The 27594-nt window shown below is 38.9% G+C and overlaps 1 protein-coding gene across 2 annotated transcripts in view; it reads left to right on the top strand.

Annotated features, from left to right (window-relative positions):
* The first annotated feature begins 1796 nt into the window (after positions 1-1796).
* LOC149156911 (uncharacterized) overlaps positions 1797-27594 on the top strand; it is a 108616-nt gene continuing 82818 nt past the window's right edge. The window contains exons 1-3 of one of the 2 annotated variants that reach the window (XR_016262384.1): positions 1797-2194; positions 9599-9733; positions 9821-9936. Coding sequence is in view for 1 of the 2 variants with exons in the window: in XM_089438777.1 (XP_089294903.1) it covers positions 1969-2194; positions 9599-9733; positions 9821-9936 (477 nt within the window). In the remaining variant the exon portion in view is untranslated. The remainder of the gene's footprint in view (positions 2195-9598; positions 9734-9820; positions 9937-27594) is intronic. The other variant, XM_089438777.1, reaches the window with a different exon arrangement.

The following is a 27594-nucleotide window of genomic DNA, read 5'->3' on the forward strand; positions in this document are numbered from 1 at the left end:
ACTCCTTCCAAATTTTTATGCCTTGTCTTTGTCCTCTTATGATGATCAAACCTATCTCACATTTCATGTTCAATGGTTGTTAGATACTTTGGGCACATCCATTCTTTCAAATAAAATATTACACCAATTAACAAATATTTTATGACCAACATAATGACTAGTTTGCTTTATTGAGTTTACCCTCAGAACTTTCCATTAGGGATCTTTCATCCTTTACAAAGTCACGACTTTCCTGATGACGATAATGTATCATAGTATGCTAACTCTTCAAAATGACAATTTTATGACTTCCAACACTTCCATTTCTTAGATTCCTTATGAAATTGGAAATCACATGGAACATACATTCTCAAAAATTTGAGTGATGTAATGGCATCCTTCATGATCTTTTTACAACATCAACGTTCTTCTACCCCTTAGACATATTTCTTGTATTTTGGTTTCATCAAAAATTTTCACATATGAAGCTTTGGAACTATTCTTAGGTTTTTGGATGATTTTTCAATAATTAACATTAGGTTAATTGGAATAGTTACTTAAATATTCTTCATTAGAAACCATTTATCCTTATATGATTATAATTTTATACCATCTAATGTAACTTGAAATTCATGATTATCGGTTCTCGACGACCATTTGCAATCTTCATTTCCTTTGTCATACTTAGTCATTGTTTTAAAGTTTTCCCTTGAACATCCCTTATTAAAGATCAATATAATTAAATAAAAAAGATCCTTATCTTAGGTACGTTTAACAAATTTGTAATGGGCTTGTCTTAGGTACGTTTAACAAATTTGTAATGGCTACTCTCTGATGATTATGTATGATGTGAAGTGCATAATTCTTTTTTATGAGTTCTCGTTGGAACCTTTTCACCTTTGAGGAGTTTATTGCTTCTAGAAAAGCTATTAAACGTGTTAGATATAGACATTAATTTGAATAACATCACTAAAAAACTCATATTATTGGTTAAAAAAGCAGCCTAAAGAAATGTGGAGGGATCGAACTCAAGGCCAGCTACATAAAGAAATGTATGTGTTGTTGTGATGAGCAAATACCATGTGGGGGTTTGAACTCAAGAACAACTACTTATGGATACAAGGTTGTAACCAAAATGTTAGATCAAAGCATTCAACAAAGTGCCTATGTCATTGGTAGAAGTCTGACCCATGAAAATGTATATGGAATTGTACTGGTGCACAAACACAACAAGAGTATGAAACTCAAGACCAACTACTTGTGGATATGAGTCTTTAATCAAAATTCCATAACGAGACATGCAACAAGGTGAACTCTAACCCATGAAAATGTATATGGAATTGTACTGGTGCACAAACATAACAAGAGTATGAGCCTCAAGACCAACTACTTGTGGATATGGGTCTTTAACCAAAATTCCATAACAAAGCATGCAACAAAGTACTCACCTTATTAATAACAATTCAAGACATAGATATATAAATGGAATTACATATAAAATTTTAACTAAAATACAAAGTTGTTAATAATAAATATCCATATCATTTATAAAAAAATATCTATTAAAAAAACATTCCAAAACACATAAATTTGAAAAATTAAGAAAACACATAAATTAGAAAAACATGATGGATGTGAAAATGATACTGTAAAATACTTTGAATAGGATTTACAACTAATCAACCACTTCATTAATAAGAAACACTAATGCCTTATCACTCTGGTGAAAGAAAACCAAAAATCTTAATATTTAATTTTAAAAAACAGTACACTTACCCCTCCAGCCGCAACCCGAGACAATTAATCTTTAGGGAAAAAAAAATAATACAACGAAAATCCGGTTACGCCTGCATTTCATTTTTGCATCGCCCCTAGCAAATCCTTCACGTTACTCTCTATGCCTTCTCACGACATATTTAGGTATTAATTTCTCAACTATGGAACAATATTACGTGTGTTTTGGGTGTTAAACAACGAGAGATCAAAACCATGGCCGCTTGTGCAGTGTTGCGGCGTGCCTTGGCCTTTTCAAGATCATCCTCTTCCCATATACTCAACTCTCACAAACGATCAGTGTTATGCTATTCAGCATCTTTTACCAGGGGTTATCGTAGCAATGACAATGGAATGTTCATCAATTTTTGTGTTAATACACACTTGGAGCCGCCTCTGCTTAATCAATGGCAGAGGGGATTCGCCAAAGCAAAGAAGTCCAGTAAGTTATTTGTTTCACCCATTCCTCCGTCTTCCATTTCTTAGTTTTTCGCAGTTTTTCATAGCAAACGTCTTCCCAAATGTAGAACACAAGTACAAACTATATCTGGTCTGAAACAGCTCCTGAATATTTGGGATTTTGAGTTATATACTCGCGTAAACCCATCTAAACCTCTTAAAGAATATCTCCTATCTCTTAGTTAAACGGGAGAACAAACTCCCCTCAGTTTCTGTTTGATATGGAGGCCGTAAAACTTAAGGTCGTTTAACTGAGATTCCGATATTTAATATATCACCCATTTGTGTAGCTGCAATATTCATCCTCTTGTCGTGAAATTTGAACTCCCGGTCTAGATGGACCTGTGCTAGTGTAAATATTCAACGCACCCAATGCATTGTCTAGATTCAATTCACCATTACACATGTCAGTGTTGATGGATCTCCCACTCGGGCCGTAGAGCACCTTGGTTCTTTGTTTGTAATTTTTAGAATCAATTTGTTAAATATTTTGCTTGGTTGACTAAAGGTATTTAATTATAATTTCAGTGGGCAAGTCTATTTGCAGTTTCAGGTCTCCATAAATTTGAATGGTTCATTCTTGTAAGTGTAGGGTAAGTTTCTCTCTCACCATTTATTAAAACCTAGGGCACAAGATATATGTGCACAACAAGATTTTACGCAAATACATGATGGACTACCATTTGCTGTTAAGCACACACAACACAAGGCGTTCAATTAGCGCTACACAGGATTTTCTGCGTATAAGTCTATACCCTTCAAATATTTTTTACATCAGCATAGAACTTTTGTTTTTTTTAGTTTATCTCTTTTAAGTGGTTAATTTCTACGTTTTATATTTTTAAAGACAATTATTTATATTAAACGTACCTGGAAGGGGCTAACGGAGCTACATATGATACGAAAATGGGGGCCCATAAGAGTCATGCCTCTCTCTTAGATTAGCTTCTCGTCACTCAAAATGCCCTACTTGCAGGGCTACATCCTTTAGACCAAAACAAAGAAACAAGTCTACTAACACTATTACTATACCCTCTGACTCTAGATACCCTACAAAACAGACTTCCTTATTTAACATTGTACAAACTTTAATATCTAATGAGAAAGCCAAAACCAAAACTGAACTGAACTGATCGAAATAGAAAGGCAGAAAATTTTAAATTGACCGAGCTGCATATTCAACTCTGCTTTGCCTTGTTCTCTATGAGCTTGGGTTTCTGTGGTTCACCTTTGATTATTAATTTACTACAGTTCCAGCTCTGTATCTGCCATCAATATCTGCATATCCTTTGTGATCTGGGTCCTTAACCCCACAATGTGTTCTGATTCTGAAAAACTGCAATCCTGGGTATGGCTTGATCCCTCAGCAGCTTGTCATTTCTTCAATTCACATCTAAAAAGACCTGCTCTGATACCACTTGATCCAAGATCTTTTGTTTATAGATGTGTTAAAGAATTACATGCATAAATTGTAGTTTAACAGAGAATTCTTAATTTACACATGAGGAAGGAGGAGAGACACATAAAGCATGAAAGAAGACAACAAGACCTGATAACGGAGTTCGTCCGTCTTAGACTACGTCTCTGGGCCCTGCTCGATCAATGGGGAGGCCTTCATTCATTAAGTGGCATGAAAAAGAAGAGTACAAGCATCAGTTACAAAAAGGAGTCTTATACCTCCATACTGAAAAATGGTCGAAAAATGCAGAACTCTGATGAAGAAACGGATAGCGCCATTGCGTTCGTGGCGTCAAGAGGGGCTGAAACCATATAAAATTTTGTCAAATTCTGACAAAATGAAATTTCGCCCCTCCTGCAAGCTTCTGCCTCGAACCGCGTGCACTGCCTCCCCCCTCTTTCCTGCGGCTCTGCCTGCATCGTGTTTTTATAACACGTTTTTGTTACAAGAATCCGCCTATGGCATGAACAATTTGTTCGAAATAGAAACAGTTTACCTGAAAGGGCCGGTGGGTGCAGACAGTCCCGATCGTTCGACCTTTCACGGAGCTAAAATCCCAAAGCAGATCCATTCAACCATATATAGCCATACACAACAACTACATTGAAATACATTGAAAAACGGACTAATCCAGATCTCAAAATTCATCAACCCGCATCTATAATATCATCGGGTTTGCGCAAATCGCTTGGAAATGCTCCTTTTGCTTTGTATCCCCTGATTCTCTCATCTCCGATCGCTCCGATCGGCCTCATCTGCGATCTGCGTATCGCTCTGACCGGCGATTGACATATCGGCATATCGCTCCAATCGGCGATCAACATATCGCTGTTTCGCGGTTCCAGTCTTCAACTTTCCTTGAAAGCGATCGCTGATTCAATCTCAGCCGTTGATCCTTGATGCCGATCCGACGACTGACAATACAAGTGCTTACAGCCTTAAGGTCCTGCCCCTTTGGGTCTTGCGATGCGATAATTCGCAAATCGCATGTCGCATGTCGCATGGCCTTCGGGCCGCGGCGTAAGTCCCCCCTTTACTTTGCGATGCGATATTTGTAATGGATCTATACCGTTGATCTGTGCGCCCGATCCAACGGCCCATATTAAATCGTGCTGATCGCAATCGTAATTCGCTCATGGCCAAGGTCTTTAACACTCTGCTGGCTCTTCTCCGCTGTGATAGTTAAAACTGATCCATTGCTGCGCTTTTGCTCCCGTTTGTTGATCTTTTGGATCCAACGGCCCCTTGAGCATTATTGCTACATTCTTTAAGGCGCTACGCTTCATTGCATTTCTCTGTTTTTACTCTGTTTTGACTGTTTTTTTTTTAAACATATCTTCCCATTTAACACATAGGTAAAACGTATTTGAAGACTTAAGAGGTTTGTTCAAGATCCATTTTGGATTAATCCACCTGGATCAACCTTCAACTTGGCTATTGTACGATCCAATTTTTGTTTTCTTGCAAAAGAATTTTCCTTGGCCATTGTACAATATAAGACCATCATACCAGAAAAAACTTTGTTGCTTGATATGATTGTAGCTGAACTTGGCACCTTGAGATTAGTTCTTAGAGTTTACGCTTTGATACCATCTTAATTTTCAAACCTAGCACTTGATAATTAACTGCTAGTTTATTTATCACTGATCTACTGGATAAATGCATAGTTAGGTTCTTAACACATTTATTTAGTGGAAGCAAAATATTAACAACCAGTTTCAATCACGTGACACATACAAATTTTGCCTAATCAAATCAACTCTTCATTAAATCTTAATGAAGAACCTACTTGGGCTCCTGTCCTGGGATAATGGCCCAACTGAGAAATTTACAGTTACAACATACCCTAAATTTGATCTAGTTGATAAAGCCCTAGATCTATCCTTGAACTCCTCGGTTGATTTGTATCTCCTATGTTGCATCCTTGCACCTTCCTCAGATTGGGCACACTTGAGTGTCACACTCTCACTTGAGAAAATCCATCTCTCAATGGCTTGTGCTAGTCTATGGTGTCTCTTTCTCCTCTCCTTAGCCTTGCTTTTATAACTTTACATTGAGCTAAATCCCCAACCCTAATCTCCAAAGTAATTAACAATTGAGATTAGATATCGCCTCACTTGAGATCAATGGTTGAGATTAAAATATAATCACTAAAGTAAACACTTTACTTTTCCTAAGTTTTTTTAGCTACTAGCCAACATAATTAATTATGTGCTTTTCCTAAGGTTAAATTACAATAGCAACTTACTCGTACTTGAGCAAGTGTCCTAAAAAGACTTTGGGCAACTTCTGCATGCCTAGACACTTAAGGTCTGTGCAGAAGTACTTGCTCGAGCTACAATCATCAACAAAGTTAGGGAGGGCTTTTAGCTCAACTTATTGTCTTCTTATTGGAGCAAGATTGGGCTTCTTCAAAGATTATTTCAACAACAAAAATAATGGAAATCTTTGCAAAAAACCCTAGTCATCCATTAAAAAGAAAAAGAGATCAGCAAACCTTGCATTGAACTTGTCCCTTAACTTCCTCCCAAAAAGATATTCAACTAAGCTTGGAGGGGAACTACACAGCTCCAACCATGCCTTTAACAAATGAGTCTCTCCTCTATTTATATCTTTCAAATGAAACCCTAATTCATAAAAGGTTCTAGAATCCTCCTTGAGTTTGCCTTTTGAGTGAATAAAATAGGTTTATATTGGCACTTGGCATCTTTTTTTATTTCATGAGATCCTCTTAAAACTTGCATTTATTATTCATTTGAAGGTTTGATCATGTCAACAATGCTTCATGACATCTTCTCATGGAATGATCTTTCCTCCAAACATGTAGAAAATACCTTGAACAAAGTGTTCTCGAGTCAATACTCTCTTTGAAGGTTAAACATGCCTCAAAATATGTAGAAAAGGCCTCAAATGATGTGTCTCTATCCCTAAATACCTCAAAAGGTGAAATGCCTCCAAATATGTGAAAGTGGATGAGATAATGTGTTATTACCCCAAAAAGTTCTCCTCAGAGGGGTAGTATGCCTTGAAATATGTGGAATACACCATGATTAATGTGTAATTCCCTATATAGTCTCTTTAATATGCTTTGAATGCCTTCTTGCACAAAATTTCCATCATAAAGGTGGTATATTCATGATCAAGGGACCAAATGTTTATTTTTTTTTGATTCATAGAATGGGATGCTTTACATCAGATGACCCTTATTTGACAGTTGAACAGCCTTCAATACCACATGTCAACATTCCAAGAAAGGTGTTCCTTAACTTCTTTCTTCACCACCTATCATGCCTCAGGGTTCCTCCAAGGTAGGGCATTTTGCTCCTTTAGGCTTTGTCATGCCACATGCCATGCTTTAAAACTCTTGTAATGTAGGGTGTTCCACTTCTAGGGCCGTGTCTGGTTTTTACCTTGCCATAAATCATACCTTGGACACTTCTTGAGGTAGGGCATTCATCCTCTAGGATTTTCTTGTTTGCTTACATCCTCCATCTATGTGGTCTAGGGTCCTGGCTTCAATCAAGGAACAAGGCTTCTCATCAATGATGCAATGAAAGATAGTGTAAAGCATGTAGCCATGCCTCCAAATCAGTGTCAAGTGCACCTGAGTGGAACTTCATGGTGAAGTGTCTCTGGGAAAGACACCATCAATACCTCCCAAGTCTCTTCCTGCAACTTGTAACTGCCATTGAACTCCAAGGAGCTGCCGTGCTGGTGAGAGATGAAGGCCCATGAAAATGTGAAATGAACCATGCATTTTCAAGGGGTAAGACAAGTGATGTATTTTTTGAGTCAGCTCACTTCCTTTTACAGGGTTGATACTTGTGTTCAGATCAATGTTTTAAAACTCCGACTCGACCGAGGGTCCACTCCGACTTCGACTCCGACTCGGTATCAACTCGGCCGGCTCGATTTCAATGACTCGGTCGTTGTAAAAAATACATTAAATATTTATTTTTTATAAAAACACATAATTTTAAAGATTTTCATTCATGTTTCCAAACACACAACATTAGAATATAGATATAAGACAACATATGATCAAAGTAGGCTCATGAATATATCCATTATATCAAAATGGCACCCAGTGCACTGTCCAATACATACACGATGATGATATAGAGATCAAAACAAAAACACATAACCAAGGAGGCTATAAATGGCCTCTAGAACAAAAGTCTGTGACCAGTACTACTGGCTACTGCTAGAGTTGCCAACATCATCTGGCTCAGTGTTACTTGGGAGCGGGAGCGAGAGTGAAAACGAGAGCGGGAGCGACATTTTCAAAAGCTCCCGGTTTGGGAGCGAATCCCGGAGGAGTTCGACAACCAATGTCACTAACATCAAGGTATATAGAGGGATTGGTGCTCTTGATTAAATACGAGTTCCATACCCTAATACATGACAAAATTCAATGGAAACATTGCAATCCCCCAATCTTGAAATCCTTAAAAACTGATAAGTCTGCTGGATTTTGAATGAAATCTAAAATTCTACTTTCTCCATATGAAATCCAATGAGGCCGGAACCACTCTCAAACATCCTGAGTCATTTCATGGTAATGTTAAAAATTTAAGTAAAAGGATGGTCATTTTCATCCTTTTACTTTAAGAATTTAACATTACCATGAAATTTGAATAGCATATCAATACTAGGAGAGGGGAATGGACCCCAAAGACCAAAAAACCAATTAATAAAACCATTTGGAGTTCCCCACACTAAAAAAAAACATAAAAAAAAACAAAAATTGCATTTTTGGGGTTTACTGGCCGCATGAAGTGACCCGACCGAGTTGATATGGACTCGGCCGACCGAACTGGTTCGACGGCCGAGTCGCAAATTTTTTTACCGGCTCGGACCAACTCGGCCGAGTCGGTTCCGAGCCGGCCGGCTTTTAAAACACTGGTTCAGATTTAGGTTCATTCCCCTTTTATATGAATGATATCTTTTATGATATTGATAGTCTTCTTTGACGAAAGCTGACTAGTCCTATACTTGGTTGTACAATATGAATGCTTTCTTTTATGAATTCTTTACTGATAGGCCAAGCCCTCAAGGAAGGAGAATACTTGAGCCCTATATATTGTGCCTTTTGTATTTACCGTTCATCATTTCATTTTTATGGAAATTAACATTGAGATTTAACTCTCTGTACTTTTGCACATTCTTTCTAGCCTGTTCAAATGCAGAGCATATTGTGCATTTTTGGAGCTGTATTCTTAACTTTTTGTTTAGTATATGGTAGATGTGCTTTAGGGTCTAGGCATCTGCATCTGTTTTGGTGCTTGAACGTGTATTGCAACAGTGTTGCGTACTTTGGTTAGATGATTAGCTTTCAGGTCCTGTAGATATATGCATCATGTATGCTTTAATGAAATGTAGCAAAAGGAAGCTGCACTATTTTCCATTACCACCGCTGTGTATAATTTATGTAGGAACTCTTGTGCCATAGCAGGATTAACGGCATAAGAATTCTGTTTTGTTTAAGATGCAGAGGATGTAGGTTGATGGTAAAGGCAGGAAAGGATTCCGTGAACTGAATGAGTCGTAGTAATTAGTATACTGGTATTATGTAGTAATAGCTGTTGTATAATTATTTTGTTCACATTACTATTTATTATATCTCTACTTAGTTTTAAAGTACTTAGTTTTTGTCATGGCTTTAATCAATGAGTTGTAGTAATTAGTATACTGTATTCTAGGATAATAGCTATTGTATAATTATTTTAATCATCTTACTATTTTATATTTTTGTGCCTAGTTTTTGTCATGGACTTAATCATCTACATATGCTGATTTCTATATGGACTTAATCATCTGCATATGCTGATTTCTATATTCACAGCTTATGTTTCATTTTAATTCTCTCAGTATGGAAAAATGGATGGTTTTAGAGTCTACACCTCTGAATGATCCTTTTTGTAGCAGGTGATGAGAGTACTGTTGAAGTTGTGCCGAATGTTGGCCCTACTATAAAGTCAACTGCTTTGGCACAGATGCAGGCTGGGATAGATGCATTATCAAGAGAACTTTCCAAACTGCGTACAGGAAGAGCATCAGCAGGTTTGTTGTTGCTTTGCATATTTACCACAAAAACAATATGATGCCCAAAAGTGCCATTCTAATGAATTGACAGTTGCATGCTTTCAGGTATGCTTGATCACATTATTATCGAATCTGATGGTGTACGAACACCTCTAAGCCGTATTGCTGCTGTATCTGTCCTAGATTCACAAACACTCAGTGTGACACCTTATAACTTAGATGTAAGAGTATTACTTGCTTCTTCTCTTCATTAGTTATGTATTTGTTTTGCTTTTGCATGTTAGACCTTCCCGAACCCAGCACCCGATATTCGGTTCCTAACAATTATTAACTGAACAAACACACAGCTAGATTCCTAACACAAAAAATGTAGCAGAAGCAAAAAAAGACTTGATCTGAATCACACACATAAATAGATTTCTGCCCAATCAACAGTTCTTCATTAATAAATTAATCACAGAACTTACTTGGGCTCCCGTCTTGGGATAATTGCCCATCTGAGAAAATACAAATTACAAAACTGGTTACCAGCCTCTCTGCAGTCTCTTGGATCCAACACAAGCTCATTGAGAAGCCTCTTTCAATCTTGTGCTGTTGTTGTGTCTTAGCTTCAACACTTAGGCTCAATTTATAATCTTCATAAGCTAAGATTGACGGCCAAAATTAGCTCGTCAAGTTAACTGAAGATAAGTGACTTTAGTTAACTATCCTATCTTCAGCGTTCTCTACTTTTAACTCAAGTACAGTCGTCAATTTAGCTTGCTTTACATGCACATCTCATGCATGTCACATGCAACACATCCGCATGCATGCAACTCGCTTGCACTCTCTGCATGTCACATGCAAGCTCCTAAAGAGGCAAATCAAGGTCCTTCTAGTGAAGACATAAGACTAGAAGTACCTTCCGAGCTACAAAGCTCAACATTACAATTACAGTATAATGCTTAGTATGGATTGCACTTGACTTTGTTTGGGATAGGCAAATGTGCAGTTCATCCTTGGTCATAGAAACATGATTAATTGTTTCACAACAAACAAAAACATTTTTCAAGGGTTGTTTTCAACCATGCTACTAAATAGCTTAAAATGTCTGTAGAATTGCTTTCTACATGTAACAATGCCAATATTTTTTGGTGGAGCATGTTCCTTTTCAATCTGCCATTTTTTCTTATGCAGTTTTTTAATATCACAAACTAAACTTTCTTGTTACAGTCATTTGGTGTACTCCATGTTGTACAATACTGCAACCATTTCCCCTTAACCAACTTAATTTTAGGTACATACAATCACTGTACTGCTGCAAAGAGCACAGGTGAATAAGAACAAATACATTCATTAACTAAAGAAAAGGAAGAAGATGCAACATAAAACGAGTACGATCACCATATGGTAACCATTTCACCAATTAAATATCAGTCAGCAAGGCTGGGATGATAATGTGTATATCTTTGTCAAGTGCCATAGATGCCCATACATCAAGATATGCTGCGACACACAGAAAACCAAATACATACTTCTCCCAAGCCAGGGACAATGGAAATGTGTATACTGCAACTTGGAAGGGGAACGACAGTCACCCAGGCTCCAACTCCCTTGCCCTTCTCAGATGACGAAGGGTCACCTAAAATGGGGTTTCCCTAAAATGATTCTACACTAAAGGCTACGAGTTTTCAGAACAATGTAAGTTAGCGAATCTTTTGTTGAGTGTGTGTGTGTGTGTAAATTTCTGATCTTGATAGGCTGGAATATCTTCTCAATAAATATTGTATAACAAATAAACACTTTGCCCAATCATTTATGTCAGTCATCCATGAATATATGTGGCATATCTCATATTAGTGAACAGCTCTCTTATAGATCTACCTTTCTAACAGAGATTTGAGGCATTAAGGAGCACGCTCTTTTGAGCAGGTAATGTTCAAGCTGTAGGAAAATACACAGGAAATGAATGGTTGATATTGTGATGCCTTTCTGTGTTCCGTTAGATCAGCCTGTGCACTGCAAATTTCTTTTTAAGTACAAGCCATTAAGACAGAATTGGAAACTGGGTATATAAGAGAGAATTCACTAATTTCCAATAGCAAGAGTGTTGCTAATGAAGTTTCCAGCTTGAGGTTTGAGTTCTAAAACCAATCACAAACATCCAAATGATAGGCTAGTGTTCATGCTTCAACATATAAACTTAAAAATGATAAAGTTTTAGGCATAGATGAAAAGGAATCATTCGGACATCTCATCAAACATGCGGTATGTATCCTGGAAATTTTTTAGATGGGAATGAAATGCAATGTTTTGTTTTAAGATGGAAAATAAGACAATTGAGAGACCAACTTTCAAATTTAAGTGAGATGAGGAATGATGAGATAGCCAATCCTAACAGCTCTCAAATTCAGTTCGGAAACCAGTATACCAGCAAAACATGAAATCTATTAAACAATCATAATGAGTTTCATTGATCCATTTCATCAAACAGTTCATGCCCACTCTATGACAACACTTAGATTCTTTAGGTTAGTTACCCATTACATAGAGCATATATCTTGTATTAATATACTGTAGCTTCCAAGTATTAAATGACATTTCTAGGCTTATAATTATGAGTTCAGCTCCATAGTACAAAACAGAATTGATGGATGATATGCAAATGGGAAGGTTTCACACATACATTTGCTTAAACAGTTATACAAGTCCCATACATCTCTGATCACGGCTGAAGATACATGCGCTATTGCTCAAGGAACCAGAATTTAAACTACCTATCACTGCTCGTATGTAATGCAGTGATTTATGAGATGTCTCATTCATACAGTTATACTCTCAAGGCTGGCATACAAGCAAAAATGCTGAGGCTGTCACACAATCTTGAAAATTTTTCACAGAAGAATTTCACTAAACAGTTAATAAGCAACCTCAAAATTGCCAATTCCTCCAATGTTTCAGCCTCAAAAACAGAGTTTGGCTTTGCACATCTATGCTGTGGCAATATATGCTGAATTAAATCAATTTTCCTATATGAAATTGCCACTTTGAAAACAGAATGCTAATGTTGTTAGCAATGCTTTAAACTTCTGAAAATTCTTAGATACCTTTCATCAAACAATTTAGCTGCTAAGAGAGCTCAGAATTGGTAGGCTGCACCCTTGATATAAGACTTTTTGTGGATGGTGCGTTGTTTTAGATGGAACAACAGACTCAATGATGGTGGCTTGAACCTTGGTCTGATGTTCAAGTGAAGGGCTGATGAAGTAAAATTTTTGGTGGTTAAAGGAGAACTACAGTGCCTTACAAGAAGTTGGGCATGGTGTCCAAGATCCCATAAAATCCGGATAGCACAAAAAGAGGAAGAATGGCACACACGCTGACAAATCCAATCTGCAGGACCTAACTATCATCTGCAAAAGAAATGTTTAGTACCAAAACCCTCACCAACACACTTGGAAATGTAGACAAATGGATGTACTTCAGCTGCAATCCTATCATAAAACATCCCTAAATGTATGCTACCAAATATAGAGAAAGCAACAGCCAAGGAACTATTCCAAACGACGAATTTTATTAAAGATGAAACAGGAGTACCATGAGTATCAGCTGAAACCAAACTTGTTGAAGGAGTTGCTGAGCAATTTTACACTGTATATAGCGAGCTCTAGCCTGCTAGGGTGTGCCTTAGAAGATTCATAGACTGTTTGCAGGTAAATACTGGAAGAAGACTTCTATTCCAACCTTCAACAACATAACAACTTTTTCTAGAAGTTGGGCTCACTAGGAAGTGTGCCTTGTAAGGCTGGAAATATTACATTTAACACATTTTCTGTGGGGCCCTAAAAATAGCTGTGCCCTTTGCTTTTTTGGTGACAAAAATAAACTCAAAAGTATAACTTTGGTGGGCCCTGATGAGATGGGTGTCTCTTCCCAGCTGAGATGGACAGCATTACATTGAAATATTCCCAGTGGGGCGCTTAAAGTGTGCCCATCCCTTTGCTTCTAATGCTGGAGCATATTGTATGTGCATGAAAGTGGTGGGGTCCCTATAAGTGCACCCCTCACCTTAGACAAATACATTGCATTTCATTTTCTGTGTCCCATGCACCCTCCTTGGCTACTATGGCTGAAAATACATTTTACAATATGCATGATTAAAACTCTAGGAGGGGCTCCCCTTTCTTTGACTTAGTGAACTGGTCACACATATGGAGAAATATCTGTGTGGGCCTCATGCCAAGCACGTGGTAACAATAAACAACCAGAATTTGGCAGGTAATACATGCATGCATTCCTTACCTGAAAATATGAGAAATTTTGAACCATAGCCATTACTGCCATTACTTGCTGTCAATATACAAAGCTATCAACAGAGAAATAGATACTTATTTTCGTAAATGGGACCATATGCTTATTCTCATAGAAGGTACCAATTGCAGCAGGACAATTTTTCTCACAGCCATAGAAATCCAAAGGACTGCATCCTCTTACTGCTCAAACTAGTAGGGGTTCCAAAAGGGGATCCTTGAAGGGCTACTACTAGGTCAAGGGCAACAATAGCCCACTGTCACCTCGGCTAAAGCTCCCTACTCTTTACAGACTTTCGGCTATGGGAGGAGACCCGATATGATAAGGATCACAAAGATGAACAGATCAAAGATAGGATGAAGGGTGATCCTAGGAGCCTATTCACAAGAGAGGCTCAAGATTGTGGCTTGCTTGTCTTGGAAGACAAAAAGGAACACTCTCTAGGAAGGGCTTGGGGAGAATGTCAAGGGTTAGGTTTTGAGTATGTGCCTTATAAAGGAGATCCCTAAGCCATAGAAATCTTGAGGAAACTTGGGTTCTAGGTGATCTTTGAAGAATTAACCTTGATAGTGCATGGGCCACACGGGACCAAGTGGACTTGAGGTTAGGTCAAGAGGATAGTATTTAACAACCAATGATATACTTGACCTAATTAGGGAGGGGAAAAAGATCAAGGAATACATTTTCAATGAAAGGCAATGCAAAGATTCCAGTGAAGTTTCTAGCCTAAGGGAAACCAAGGGCAAAAATTGGTCTTTGAGCTAGGGCTTGCGATATCTCAAGATCTCACTGTCAGAATCTCATGATATTTGGAGGGCTTCTTGAGGACACACCAACGCAGTTGTGTACCAAAAATCGAAGTATTTGGATGGCTATATTGTGAGATAGTTGATGCCCTAGGTGACCTATGTAGGCTAGGCCTATAAAAAGAGGGGAAGGTGAAAGAAATAAGCTTTAAAGTGATCACCAGAGGAGGACCAGTGCTTTGTCCTTTGGGAGAGATGGTGTCAAGGAAGATTTAGAGTTTGGATTGATTTCCACGTGTCAAGGAGGCCTAAAAGACAACTTCATTGGGCATTAGGGCTTAATGGAAGTAGCTTCAAGGTCATTTATACTTCGTTCAACAATATTTGGTGACTTGTCAAGACAAGGATGTCTTTAGGAACATTCATTCATTCAAACATGGTCCAATCATGATACAACACTATTTAGAGATTGAATTTCCACAATTTTGTTCCAAGAAAAACAACAAATTAACCCTAGAATAGCGAAAATCCTGAAATCAGCGAAATAAAGAATCAAAATAGCATTAACATAGTACTTACATGTAAGAAGAATACATCCAATCAGTAAGATATGCCAATCATAGAAGCTCCAAGACAAAGAAGAATAACCAAACATCGAAATTCATCCATTCATCCAAAAAGTCTCATCCTCAAAAGATAACGAAAATCTCACAAGAAGATATGATCCAATCCAAGTGATGATACAAATGAATTCATGCCTCTCCTATTTATACACTCATTAGGAGTTTGAATTACCTAATTTAAGCCTACATTAGCCCATCAATTAAAATAATGTGCAAATAACTATCAATTGGTGACAAGCCCACCAAACTAGCTCACAAATAAAATAATAAGCCTCCAAAGAGGTTGAATGATCAATAATGCATGTCCTTGGGCTCTCTAAGAGGCCTGATGAAGTCCATAAGTGCCAAAATAATGAATTGGACTTCCAAAAGTAATGGACAAAGGGGATGACCCCTTGTTCTCCACATAATAAACCCGTGGTGCTCCCAATGGCTGCGAGGGCACACAAGTGACCTCATGGGTCTCCAAGTAAGTCGAAGATGCCTGTAGATTGTAAAGAACAAAGTTCCTTCTACAAATTAATCACTCCAGCAGACTTGGAATATAAAGGTATCCATGAGGATACAAATATTATATATTAAATGTGTGAATAATAATGAATGATTTACAATGAGAACGAGAGGCTTGCTTATATACCAAGCAAGTGTCTCTTCATGGAGAGTCATGTCCTATTTAGACATGCCTCTTCAACCTAATTACTAGTTTAACTAATCATTATTTATGATTATTATCGTTTACATTATTTATATATGTTTTATTCGTAACATTGCCTTCTTCCTCAAAAAGCTTTGTCCTCAAAGCTTGTCGATGAAAAAGGCTTGATCTCTTTTTCGGCTTCAAATGACCTTCTCTCTCGGAACAAACATCTTCGTCGATACAAGCCGATATGATCTTCTAAGTGACAAACAAAATTGTCGCACTGAGAAGGGATCAGACCATCCTAGATTAATCTTCTGTGTAGTATTCTGATCACTGGAATTTTGTAACAACTTGTCATCATAAGACGAAATTGATGTTATGTCATTATTCTCTGGAACATCAATTTGTTGTTTCTGGTCTGAATGGTCCTGATACGTAGCGTGGTTGATTTGTCTATTCTCATGATTCGGATGTCGATATGGAATTTTTTTGGTTTGACTTTCCCTTATTAAGTGTGTGGAAATTTTTTGATTTACTTCAGGGAATGATGTTGTTGAGTTCGTTACCAACCCTTCACTTGGGGTGTTTATCATCTGAACTGCAACATCCAAGTGTGTCATTTCTTCAATTGACTTGCCTTCTTAGGTAGACATATTCACTGGATCGGTATTTGTTGTTTTGTCATCAACTTGAATTCCTACATTTGATGCTTCCTTCTTGATAAGTTGTTGTACCTTGTTTTCTAATGACTTCTTATCCTTCTTAAGTTTCTTAATTTGCGTCAGTAATTTTTCACTATGGTTTTTAAGTCGAGAAACTTCTTCATTTTTGTCAACAGTGATTTTGTCAATTTCATTTTGCATATTTTGTAATACTTTTTTACCTTCTTGAGAAATTACTTTTGAAATATCTGATATATCTTCTGGCGTTACTGAATTTGGTTTCAGCGTAACATCTTGGAGTGTTATTTTCTTCTTCTTGTAAGAAAATGTTAGAAGCTTTTTCTTCGTATTTAAGATGACAGATCCTACTGTTTCCATCCAAGGTGATCCCAAAATGATGTCACCTTGATTGTTCCATAGGGTCCGAACTGAGAATTGCGATACAAATGTATAATCTTCAATGTTTAACTGTAAATTCGCTATTTCATATTTTATTGCGAAAAAGTCTAATTTTTCAGTTATATTTGACTCCGGGATCACTAGTTGGTTTGCGATTTTAGGTGTTATATAATTTGCATCTTCTGCCGAAGAAATAGAAATAATAACATCTTTTCCTGCGAGATTTCCTTTAATGTTAAATAACGCTTTACCGTCTCTGGGTAAGGTTTTTGGGAATCTTATGGCCTTCATTTTTTTATTAGACTCCATTTTTGCTTCTTGAATATTAAATACTTTTTAAATTACTTTTTTTTAAAAATAAATCCCTTTATATATATGTATATATATATATATATAATTTTTTTCTTAATTAATTAATTTATTTTTAAAATATATATATATATATATTAATTTGATATAATTAGTTTAATTATATTTAAGTCTATAAAGTAACTATTATACTTTATATGACCCAACCAATTTATGCAAATTCGAAATGTGCGTACGATATACTCTCGCGGCATTTGATTGGGTCACGTTTGTTGACCACCAGTTAAGACAGCGGTTCACTGCTCCCTGTGGCTCCAGCGAATTTGCAACGGTTAATGGCAGCAGCTTCTTGTGCACAGTAGCGTTATGACAGTGCTACGGATAGCACAGATAGCAGAAATACGACCTTTCTGTCTTCTTTGTTAATCCGCGTCGCAATTTCTCAGTCAGTTCTAGTAGAAAACAACGACGTCTGAGGTTTTGCTGCGGCAGAGCCCACTTGGAAGGCTGCCCGAGCATCTGCGATGGGTGCTAAGATGTTGTTAGCGGCCAGCAAGAGATTGAAACAACAACGACTGGGATTTTTGTGGCGGCAGAGCCTGATTGGATTGCTGTCGTCTTTATTTATTATTCATTTATTATTAGTTTGTTTTTTTTTATTAATTCTATACTCTCCCTTCTTCTTTTTTTATATAATTTCTATAATCTTTATATATATATATATATATATATATATTTTTTTTTTTTTTTTTTTTTCCTAATATCCTCCGACGAACGACTGAGAAACTCCCAAATTGCAGCGAAACGCTTGAATTAAGACAACAACAAAGTTGATGATGATTGATGGCCAAGGGCCGGTGACCGGAGAACGAGCTCTATGCAGCAGTGAAGCGGTCAAAGGATTGACTGCTCTGATACCACTGTAAAGAACAAAGTTCTTTCTACAAATTGATTACTCCAGAAGACTTGGAATATAAAGATATCCATGAGGATACAAATATTATATATTAAATGTGTGAATAATAGTGAATGATTTACAATGAGAACGAGAGGCTTGCTTATATACCAAGCAAGTGTCTCTTCATGGAGAGTCATGTCCTATTTAGACATGCCTCTTCAACCTAATTACTAGTTTAACTAATCATTATTTATGATTATTATCGTTTACATTATTTTACATTATTTATATATGTTTTATTCATAACATAGATCATTTGTAAGGGCTCAGATGATAGTGTAGGTGATGCCACATCATCCTACAAGTCCTGGGTTAGCTGCCAAATGCATGATACATCTGTGGGGCTGGCTGGGCAAAGGTGAACCAGGTGCATCTTCCTCGTCCAATAGGTGAATCTCGAGCAATCTCTGAACATCTCTAGGGATCCATGGAGTGTTGTCTTGTTAAAATTGGCAACTAGGGCCAAACTCCATTTGGGTCATCTTATTTATGGTAGCTGATATTTTTCTTGGATTCCTCTCGTCAAGAGGTGTAGGATTGATCTAACGATCATCCGATTCCGACATGTATTCATGGAGATATGAATTTATTTGTATTTCTTGACAATTTGTCAAGGTCGGCCAGCAAGTAAAATAGTGTTGCACACCCCCAGCTAAACCTCAATGTGGCATATAAATAGAGGAGACCTTGAGGCATTAGCACACTCATCTCATCTCCACATCTCTTCTCTCTCCTTGTCTCTTGGTTATACGAAGGAGGAATAAGACTCTCTCACGTGGGAAGAAGAAAGAGGACGCAGTTAGGGCAACAACTGTAGGAGGACGCAGGAAGGTGCAACAACTTTGTTTTGGGTGCTAAAGGACTGCGTTGACCAATGTATAGCTCCCTTGACTATGGATTTGTGTGGGCAGCCTCTCCTAGGCTAGTGCATTGCTCGATAACCTGCGTTGACCTATTGGAGGACGTGTTTGGGATTGCGTTGACTGGTTAGGGCTGACTGCAGTATTGCTGTAGCATTGATTGCTGTTTTGACCTCCTTCCATTGACTGTTTTGGGCTGCTATCTATTGCTGTTGGACGCCGAGTTCTCTTAGGTTGTCTTGAGGACATTTGGAGCTGATTGATCAACCTTGTCATAGCTGTTCAAGGGTTTTCATTACTGCTGTTGTAAATCACAGATTTGTGATATTGTACTATCTCTCTCTCTCTGCTGAATTATTGAAGAATATAGAAGAATTGATCAAAGGGTTTCCCCGCATCGGGGTTTGTCCCTGGTTGGCGCCACATCTTGTGCCTCTTGTCTTGGCTTGTCTTCTGTTGTTTTCATTTATGTTCTATCAGTATTTTACTATCATATTAATGTGATTGCTATACTGGAAATTGACATTGGGCTAATAAGAAGAATTGAAGTAATTGCTCTTAAGCATAGAACATACCATAATTTAACATATCTACTGCTGTGGAGGCCCATGGATCTCAACACATACCCTACGTGTGCCAATGTAGCCCTCTGCAGGGTTAGGACCCCATATAGGGAGACCAAACCCAAGATGGAGACCATCTGCAATCTTGCATAAGATCCAATGCATCCCCTAGCCTTCCAGTACAACAAGTCATCAAAGAAATTGAGTAAAAGAGCTTACAAACGATGGACTATAGGTGGGGATTTCATAATGGCCTTCCTTTCCATAATTTGCTTTGGCATGTGCTCATGTCTCCAAACTCCAAATGGGGTTAACCAAGTATCCTATTAGGTGGTTTCTACTTCTAAAGGGGATAATTTGTCTGAGGTACATCCTTTAAAAGGTGGTGGTATGTGATGAAGAGGTGAATGGAGTAGGGGATGAGAAGGGGCAACCCTGCGCCACACTCTGGGGTACAAGGTTGGCTAGTAGAAGGGAAGCCCACACTTGGGTATATAATGTATAGGAGGGAGCAATCGTGGTACATGAGGTGCCCCGACCTTGATTTTTCCACCCTTCTTTATATGCCTTTTGCCTTTTTATGATTTTTCTTTAATTAACTGCCTGGGGCTCGATGGGTAAGAGCATGATGTGTGAAATATAGTAGTGGATATCCCCTTTTAAGGTAGGGCGGTTCATTGCCCACCAGGGGTTGGGACAATCATGGATTCCTATATGATGAAGGAGTCTCATAGAACCTGTAGGAACTAGGGTGATGGCCATGATGATGGGGTAGAGGTCATGTATTGGCTTTTGCCCACGTGCTAAATGTGTTTGTCCCAACCATCTTTTGCATTTTGTGGTACATTTTCCTGTTGAATGTGGCCAATTATGCTTTTACTTTTATTTTTAGTTGCATCAACCTTTGGGGCATCATTCTAGGCTTGACTTAAGGTGTGGGCAAGGGGAAGGGGAGAACTAGTCCTATGTGGACCTAGTGGAGGAATGTGGACGCAGGTGGGAGAAATGATGAATGGGGTAATAATTAGTGGAAAGGAGGTAATATATGCGGACAAAGGAGTGGGACCACACAACTAAAATCAGGGTTTCTCGTGAAATACCATTCCTAAAGTCAAATGATCAGTAAAAGAGATCCCACGGGACTAGAATCCAAGGTTAATAGCCATAAGGGGTCTAGGGGACAAGAGCACAGACCTAGCCCATTCTTTCCGCTGAATCCCCCCATTAATCCATGCCCAGAAGTGTCCATGATAAGCAAACTACAATACTCAATTACCAAATGACAAGGCATACCTTTAGGTTTGGGAGGCCCACCTTCAAACATACGATCATGACAGATGGGTGAGGGACCACATCGCTGACTTAGGTGGCGGAGAAATGGCACAATGAGCTAGTTGGTGGCTGCAAGGGGCTACTGGCTACCGGTTGAGGATCATCTTGGAGAAAACTTTCTGCTAGTTATATCACCCACAAAATGGTGGGTAAAATCTGACTCCAATTGGGATGTGATCTCTCGAAGAAGTGGACGAAGGTACTTGAATGGGAGGTCACGAGAACTCCAACAATCTCTTGGTTATTGTAGACTTGTTACCTGTACATATAATAGATGAAAGACAAGGGGCAACATGCTTTCGCGACGTCTCATGATCGCACATGCGTAATGTTAGGCTGAAAAATCAACAAAAAAATTAAATATGCAAATTTTAATTTAGATGCATCTAATCTACCTTAGAAATATCATATGATGTTAGTTCTAATGCAAAATCAACATACGATGCACCCTACTCTACCATGCATATGATACAATGTCAAGTGTTAGGTATAATCATAGACCCAATGTAACCAACATATCAATTGATCAATACAAGAATGCATGCTTGCATGATTATTTTTGCAATGGACTTGACAATATAATTGGGAATTATGATGTGAGGAGTTACGGAGGCTGGAGGTGGGAAAACAGGAGACCCATATTATATCGAAAGGAACCCTAGAGGAAGGGAAAGACATCAATTGAGAAGATTGAATTTGGTCTTCTAACTAGGAGATAGAAATGTCAATGATCAAAAATCTTTGATGAAGAGCTATCTCAGGCCAATCACCCACTAGGTAAGAAGGATTGAATGTCTCAAACATATTTAGGATGATATTATTTTGGTCATTGGGAAAAAAGTGGACTCATCACTGTATTTGGGGAAAAACCATGATTCTTGGTTCTTCATAGGGGAAAGCAGCTCTTCATCAAGACTAGGGGAATGAACATCATCACAAACCTCTATTTCCAGGGTAGGGTAGGAACGCTCAAACATGAATAAAAACCCTTTATCAGGGGCATGGCCTAAGGAAGCATCTTTCTCAATCTTGGAAGGCTCTTCTTTGATTGAATCGTCTTGGAACATAAAGAAGAGACCTTTCCAATCTCTAGGAAGGGCTTCCTAAGGACCAACATTGTTATTCAGAAGGGGCAGAGCATTTTCTTCTTCCCTGAGCTCATTCTTATGGACTTGAGAAACCATGGGGTCTTCATTTCTGCAATCATACCCAATTCCCCAATCAACGACCCAATTGTCACTCGTAGATTCTTTGTTTATTTGATTATCATGATGTTCCTTAGAATCCTCCCATTCGTCACTATATATTTGGTGTTGGTTAGGATGCCATTCATTCTCTTCTTTAGATAGGGAGGACTTGTCTTCCATCTGTTCTCGAAGAATGATCTCCAAGGTATTTACTACATGATTTTGATAAAATTCCTCAAGAAGGTCATTGGTAGGACTCTCTTTATATTCATTCTTTGTGTTATAGAGCCTTTCCAATTGCTCTTAATAGTGGGAGAAAATCTCTTGGGAGTTATATGTGGTCATTAGTTTCCTGCAAGAATTTTCTTATTCCATCATCCATTCTTGCAATGTCTGAGGGCTCTCGGGGTTGAGATCTTCCTCATTATCCTTAGAGGGCATGCTTTCCAATTCATGAGTCTCTCCTTTGGCACCATCATTAAAGTATGCATCAATAAGAGGCTCTTCCTCAAGCATAAAACCATATTCAATAACTTCCTCCTCTTGAAGGGCCATATCTAACATTTGGGATATGTCTTCATGAGATTGGAAACTCGACCCTTCATGCAACAAGAAGTGCGTAGTCAACATTGGAAGAGAAGGAATGCTTTTAGGTTTACATGACTCAAGCCAATCGGTACTTGGGGCAATGGATAGGACAAACAATTCCATTTGGTCACAAGGTTGAGTTATATTTTGCTTTGAAAGGTACCTTATGAACCTTACCACGTGGTTGGCTGCGGAATGTGGATCCCCATCAAACATTGGCATATTCTTCATGGATTTCAATGAAGGATATCTTGGGGTCCTTGTCATATCTATGGCAGGAATATATGTGATCAACATGTTGCTGGGTCCTTAATGACATGGAAGTTGCCAGGGTGAATGAAATTGCCTTAACAAATGCTTGCTTCACCTTATAAGCATTGAATTTGAAGTTCAATGAAGAACTAAGACTTCATTCTTCCAATGGAGTTGCCAATATTGTCATGCCAATATGTCGGATAGGGAACCAAACACACGTTTCGTGTCCTCGGCAATGATGCCAAAATGTTACCGCTCAAACTAGCAGGGGTCCCAAAAGGGGATCCTTGAAGGGCTACTACTAGGTCAAGGGCAACAATGGAACAATAGCCCACTGTCACCTTGGCTAAAACTCCCCACTCTTTATGGAATTTCAACGATGGGAGGAGACTTAGTATGATAAGGATCACAAAGATGAATAGATCAAAGATATGATGAAGGGTGATCCTAGAAGCCTATTCACAGGAGAGGCTCAAGATTGTGGCTTGCTTGTCTTGGAAGACAATGTTAATTTTCAGATTGTTCTATGTTGTATCAATTACTTTAGCCCAATTCCAAACTTCAATTAGCAATATTTCAAATTACAATTAGTCTTTTCATTCATCAATAGTAATTGAAGATAGAACAATATATGCAATGACAAAGAAGACAATCAACACATCAACAAGAGACACTAGATTTGGTCAAAGACCAGGGAAAAACCCCACTAGGGGGAAAACCCTTTGAAATTCTTCTTTTATTAGATTGTCATAAAATTTTTAGCAGAGAGTATAATGAGCCCAATACAATATGATCAACAATACAACCCAACAACTTCAGAAACCAGTTTATAGTGGTAGAATATATCAGAGACAACTTGATTCAGACTTCAGACAGCTTCAGAAAACTTCGGATGATGGTCAACTGTAGTCAAACCCCTGGACGCTCCCTTCAGGTTAGCGTGCGTGCGTTTGTAGCTTCCTGGACGTTGTCTTGACCATAGCATGCGTGCGTCTAGGGACGAAATTTCCCAGTTCTGTGCTAGTGTTTGGAACAGAAACCCTAATTTTGTGCGAGCTTCGAATCTGAGACTTCAGACCTCTGTACGACCTTTTCCTTCGCCAATGTGTCGAACCAAATTAGATAGAAGAGAAGAAGATGCTTGATGTGATGATGTCCAAATGAGCTTCTAGGTCACTTGTATTTATAGGCTTCTAGGGGTGTCCAACAATGTCCATTTGATGTTGAGGCTGACCTGTCCAAGTGTGCATGAGAGTGAAGCCGACCTGATCCAATATCCATGAGTGGGTGCACAAAATCAAAAACCAACTGCTTGTCCGAACGAGGTGATCTTTAGGTCGATTTTGGTCCTCTCGAAAATAGGAACTCAATGCCATCATCATATCCATCAAATGAGTAATCCAAAGTGGAATTTGACCGCAATTGCATATTTTTAACACTCCCTCTCAACTAGGGAGAATTCCACCTGTAAAACCTGTCCATTGATCAATGTGTCATCCTGTCATCATGTGTACAAATATGCTCAACTCTATCTGCTGAAACATTCTTGAATCTAAAGAAGAAGAATCATGGGGAGCAAAAACTACCACCCTCTGTCCATTGGGCTACAACCCAGAATCTCTATCAGCGGGCTACTATCCGAAATATCTGTTAGCGAGCTACTACTTGAAAATATATGTCATCGGGCTACTACTCGAAAATATATTATCGAGCTACTACTTGAAAATATATTATGTCATGGGGGAGCTACAACTCAACCCATATCGAGCAATAGGTGATGTAGGGGAGCTACTACTCAACCCATCCTATTGCCTACTGATCTTCCCAACAATGACCCTTAAGAGTCATGTGGTAGAACACCTGCATCATAATCCTAGCTTGGGCGAGATACCCGACTTACCAAAGGTAAGGATCTCACGCCCCCAAGCCTCCTCACCCGTTGGCCAGACGGGGAGGGATAATCCCAACAAGCCTAGCTTGTGGGTATGATGCCAATTGGGGTATACTTTGCAATGGACAAGATAGGGTGAGCTACTACTCCAACCATATGGGTAACAGATAGGGGTGATACTCTATTGTCCAAAGTTCCCTCAACCCCAGGAGCCCTCCATCTCAATTCCTCACCCATGGGAGCTCAAACAAGGGGGAAGAGTATGGCGCAGTATCCTCGATCAATGGTCCTCTTTATCAAGGGGGTTCACATCCATCAGTCCAAGCTGCTTTTTGAAGACCAAGAACTTCCATTTCGGTAAAGCCTTGGTGAGAATATCTGCAATCTGCTCATTTGTCGATATGTGATGGAGTCGAACGACCCCTCTTGGTACCATATCACGAATGAAGTGATATCGGGTCTCTATGAGCTTGGACTTGTCATGAAACACGGGATTCTCTGCCTGATGGATCCCACTCTTGTTGTCGCAATATATCACTGTAGTTTCTAGTACCTACTCAAATAACTCTCCAAAGAGATTCCTCAACCAAACTGCTTCGCAACTAGCCATGCTAGCAACAAGATACTCTGCCTCGACGGTACTCAATGCTACGAACTTCTGATTCCTTCTCATCCAAGACTAAAACAACATTCCGACGTACTCTTTATGTCGATAACATTTCCCACCTAGTCAACATCGGTGAATCCATGAAGTTGAACATCTTCGATAGAGTATCTTAGACCAAGTGTAATCGTCCCCTGCAAATATCTCAAAATTTGTTTGGCAACAGTCTAATGTGCATGGAGAGGCTCGGCAATGAATTGACTCAACGTGTTAGCATATGTCCGTACGGGTGTTCACAAGTGTTAAATTATGGTATGTTCTATGCTTAGAGCAATTTACTTATTTTTCTTTTATTATTATCCACAGATTAGCAATCACATATACATTAAGTAAAGTGCAGATAGAACATTAAATGATCAACATAAAACAAGCCAAGACAAGAGACACAAGATGTGACGGCTAGCCAGGGACAAACCCCAATGCGGGGAAACCTTTTGATCAAATCTTCTTTTATCTTCAATAGTTCAGTAGAGAGAAATAGTACAAAATCTCAATTCTGTAATTTTACATCAGCAACAACAAACCCTAGATCAACAAAGTCAAACTTGGTCAAATCGGTTGAAATTGACCTCCAATATGCTTGGGCAATTTTCGGTCAACTTGCCCTTGAACAACTTGAAGAAACAACCCTTGAACAACCTCAAAAGTATAGGCAAATTGCAGTTTTCTGTAGTCAACTTGCAGCCCTAAACTAGGGCAGTCAACACCAGTCAAACCAGAGGTCAAATCACCTCAGTTTTCATGCCAAAATTTGCGGCCTGCTTAGGAGAGGCTGCCACACCAAATCCGCACCCCTAGATGGTCAACGCTGGTCAAAGAGATGACCTGCAACCCTAGCGTCCTTCTTTCTGGGTCTGCCTTGCCCTAGAACGTCTTCTTTTCCAGCCACACGTGAGAGAGAGAGAGAGGCTTCTTTGATGCGTAGGAGAGGAGAGAGAAGATGAGTGAATGAATGAGTTTCAAATCATTCAACCTCTCTTCTATTTATATGAAACGCTGGGCATGTGTGCCACACACTTAGTTGCTGGCCGACCTTGACAATTTGTCAAGTAATTAGAAATAAATTCATATCTCCATAAATACTTGTCGGAATTGGATGATCTTTAGATCAATCCTACACCTCTCGACGAGAGGAATCTAGGAAAAATATCAGCAGCCATAAATAAGGTGACCCACATGGAGTTTGGCCCTAGTTGCCAATTTTAACACTCCCTCTCAACTAGGGAGAACTCCATCTGCAATCCGTCTGACCGTCGCTACTATCCATCCATCAAATGCACTGCCCTGCACAGCTTGACCCTTGTTCTGCTCTGCTCTACTCTACTATGCTCGAACTATGAAGAAGAAGAAATGATCGAGGATGTATCATACCATCCTCCACTGACCCGAAGTCAGTCTCAGAGTGTGTACCACTCTCACTGATCCCAGATCAATGGAGGTCATCCTAGCATAGGGAGTACGGTAGATACAATGATGCGTCCATCGATAGTACTACTATGGTCCCTAACCTCATTTCCCTGCTCATTGATCAGATGAGAGGTACTTCCCATGAGTCCCAGACTGCATGGGTAGGATGCCTCGACAGGAGAACTAATTGTCCTGTCCACAGGAGAACGAATCATCCTGTCCAGTGGATGCCATGGAGAACTAATCATCCTGGCCCACAGGAGAACAAATCATCCTGGCCCACAGGAGAACTAATCATCCTGTTCCACAGTTGCCATAGAGAATGAATCATCCTGGCCCACGGGAGAACTAATCATCCTGTTCCACAATCGCCATGGGGTGGGGAAGGTTGAACCTTTTACCCTGTACATAGTGCACCACCAGGGGATGGTGAGTTGCCTTGTGGTCACATGTCGCTCCAAGAAGTACCCCGCGCCCCCTGGAGCTCCCAGAGCTCAATACATCA

The sequence above is a fragment of the Pinus tabuliformis genome, chromosome 9 (genome assembly GCF_031772625.1).
Source record: "Pinus tabuliformis cultivar Carrire ecotype Pingquan chromosome 9, CPIR1, whole genome shotgun sequence".
NCBI lineage: Eukaryota > Viridiplantae > Streptophyta > Pinopsida > Pinales > Pinaceae > Pinus > Pinus tabuliformis.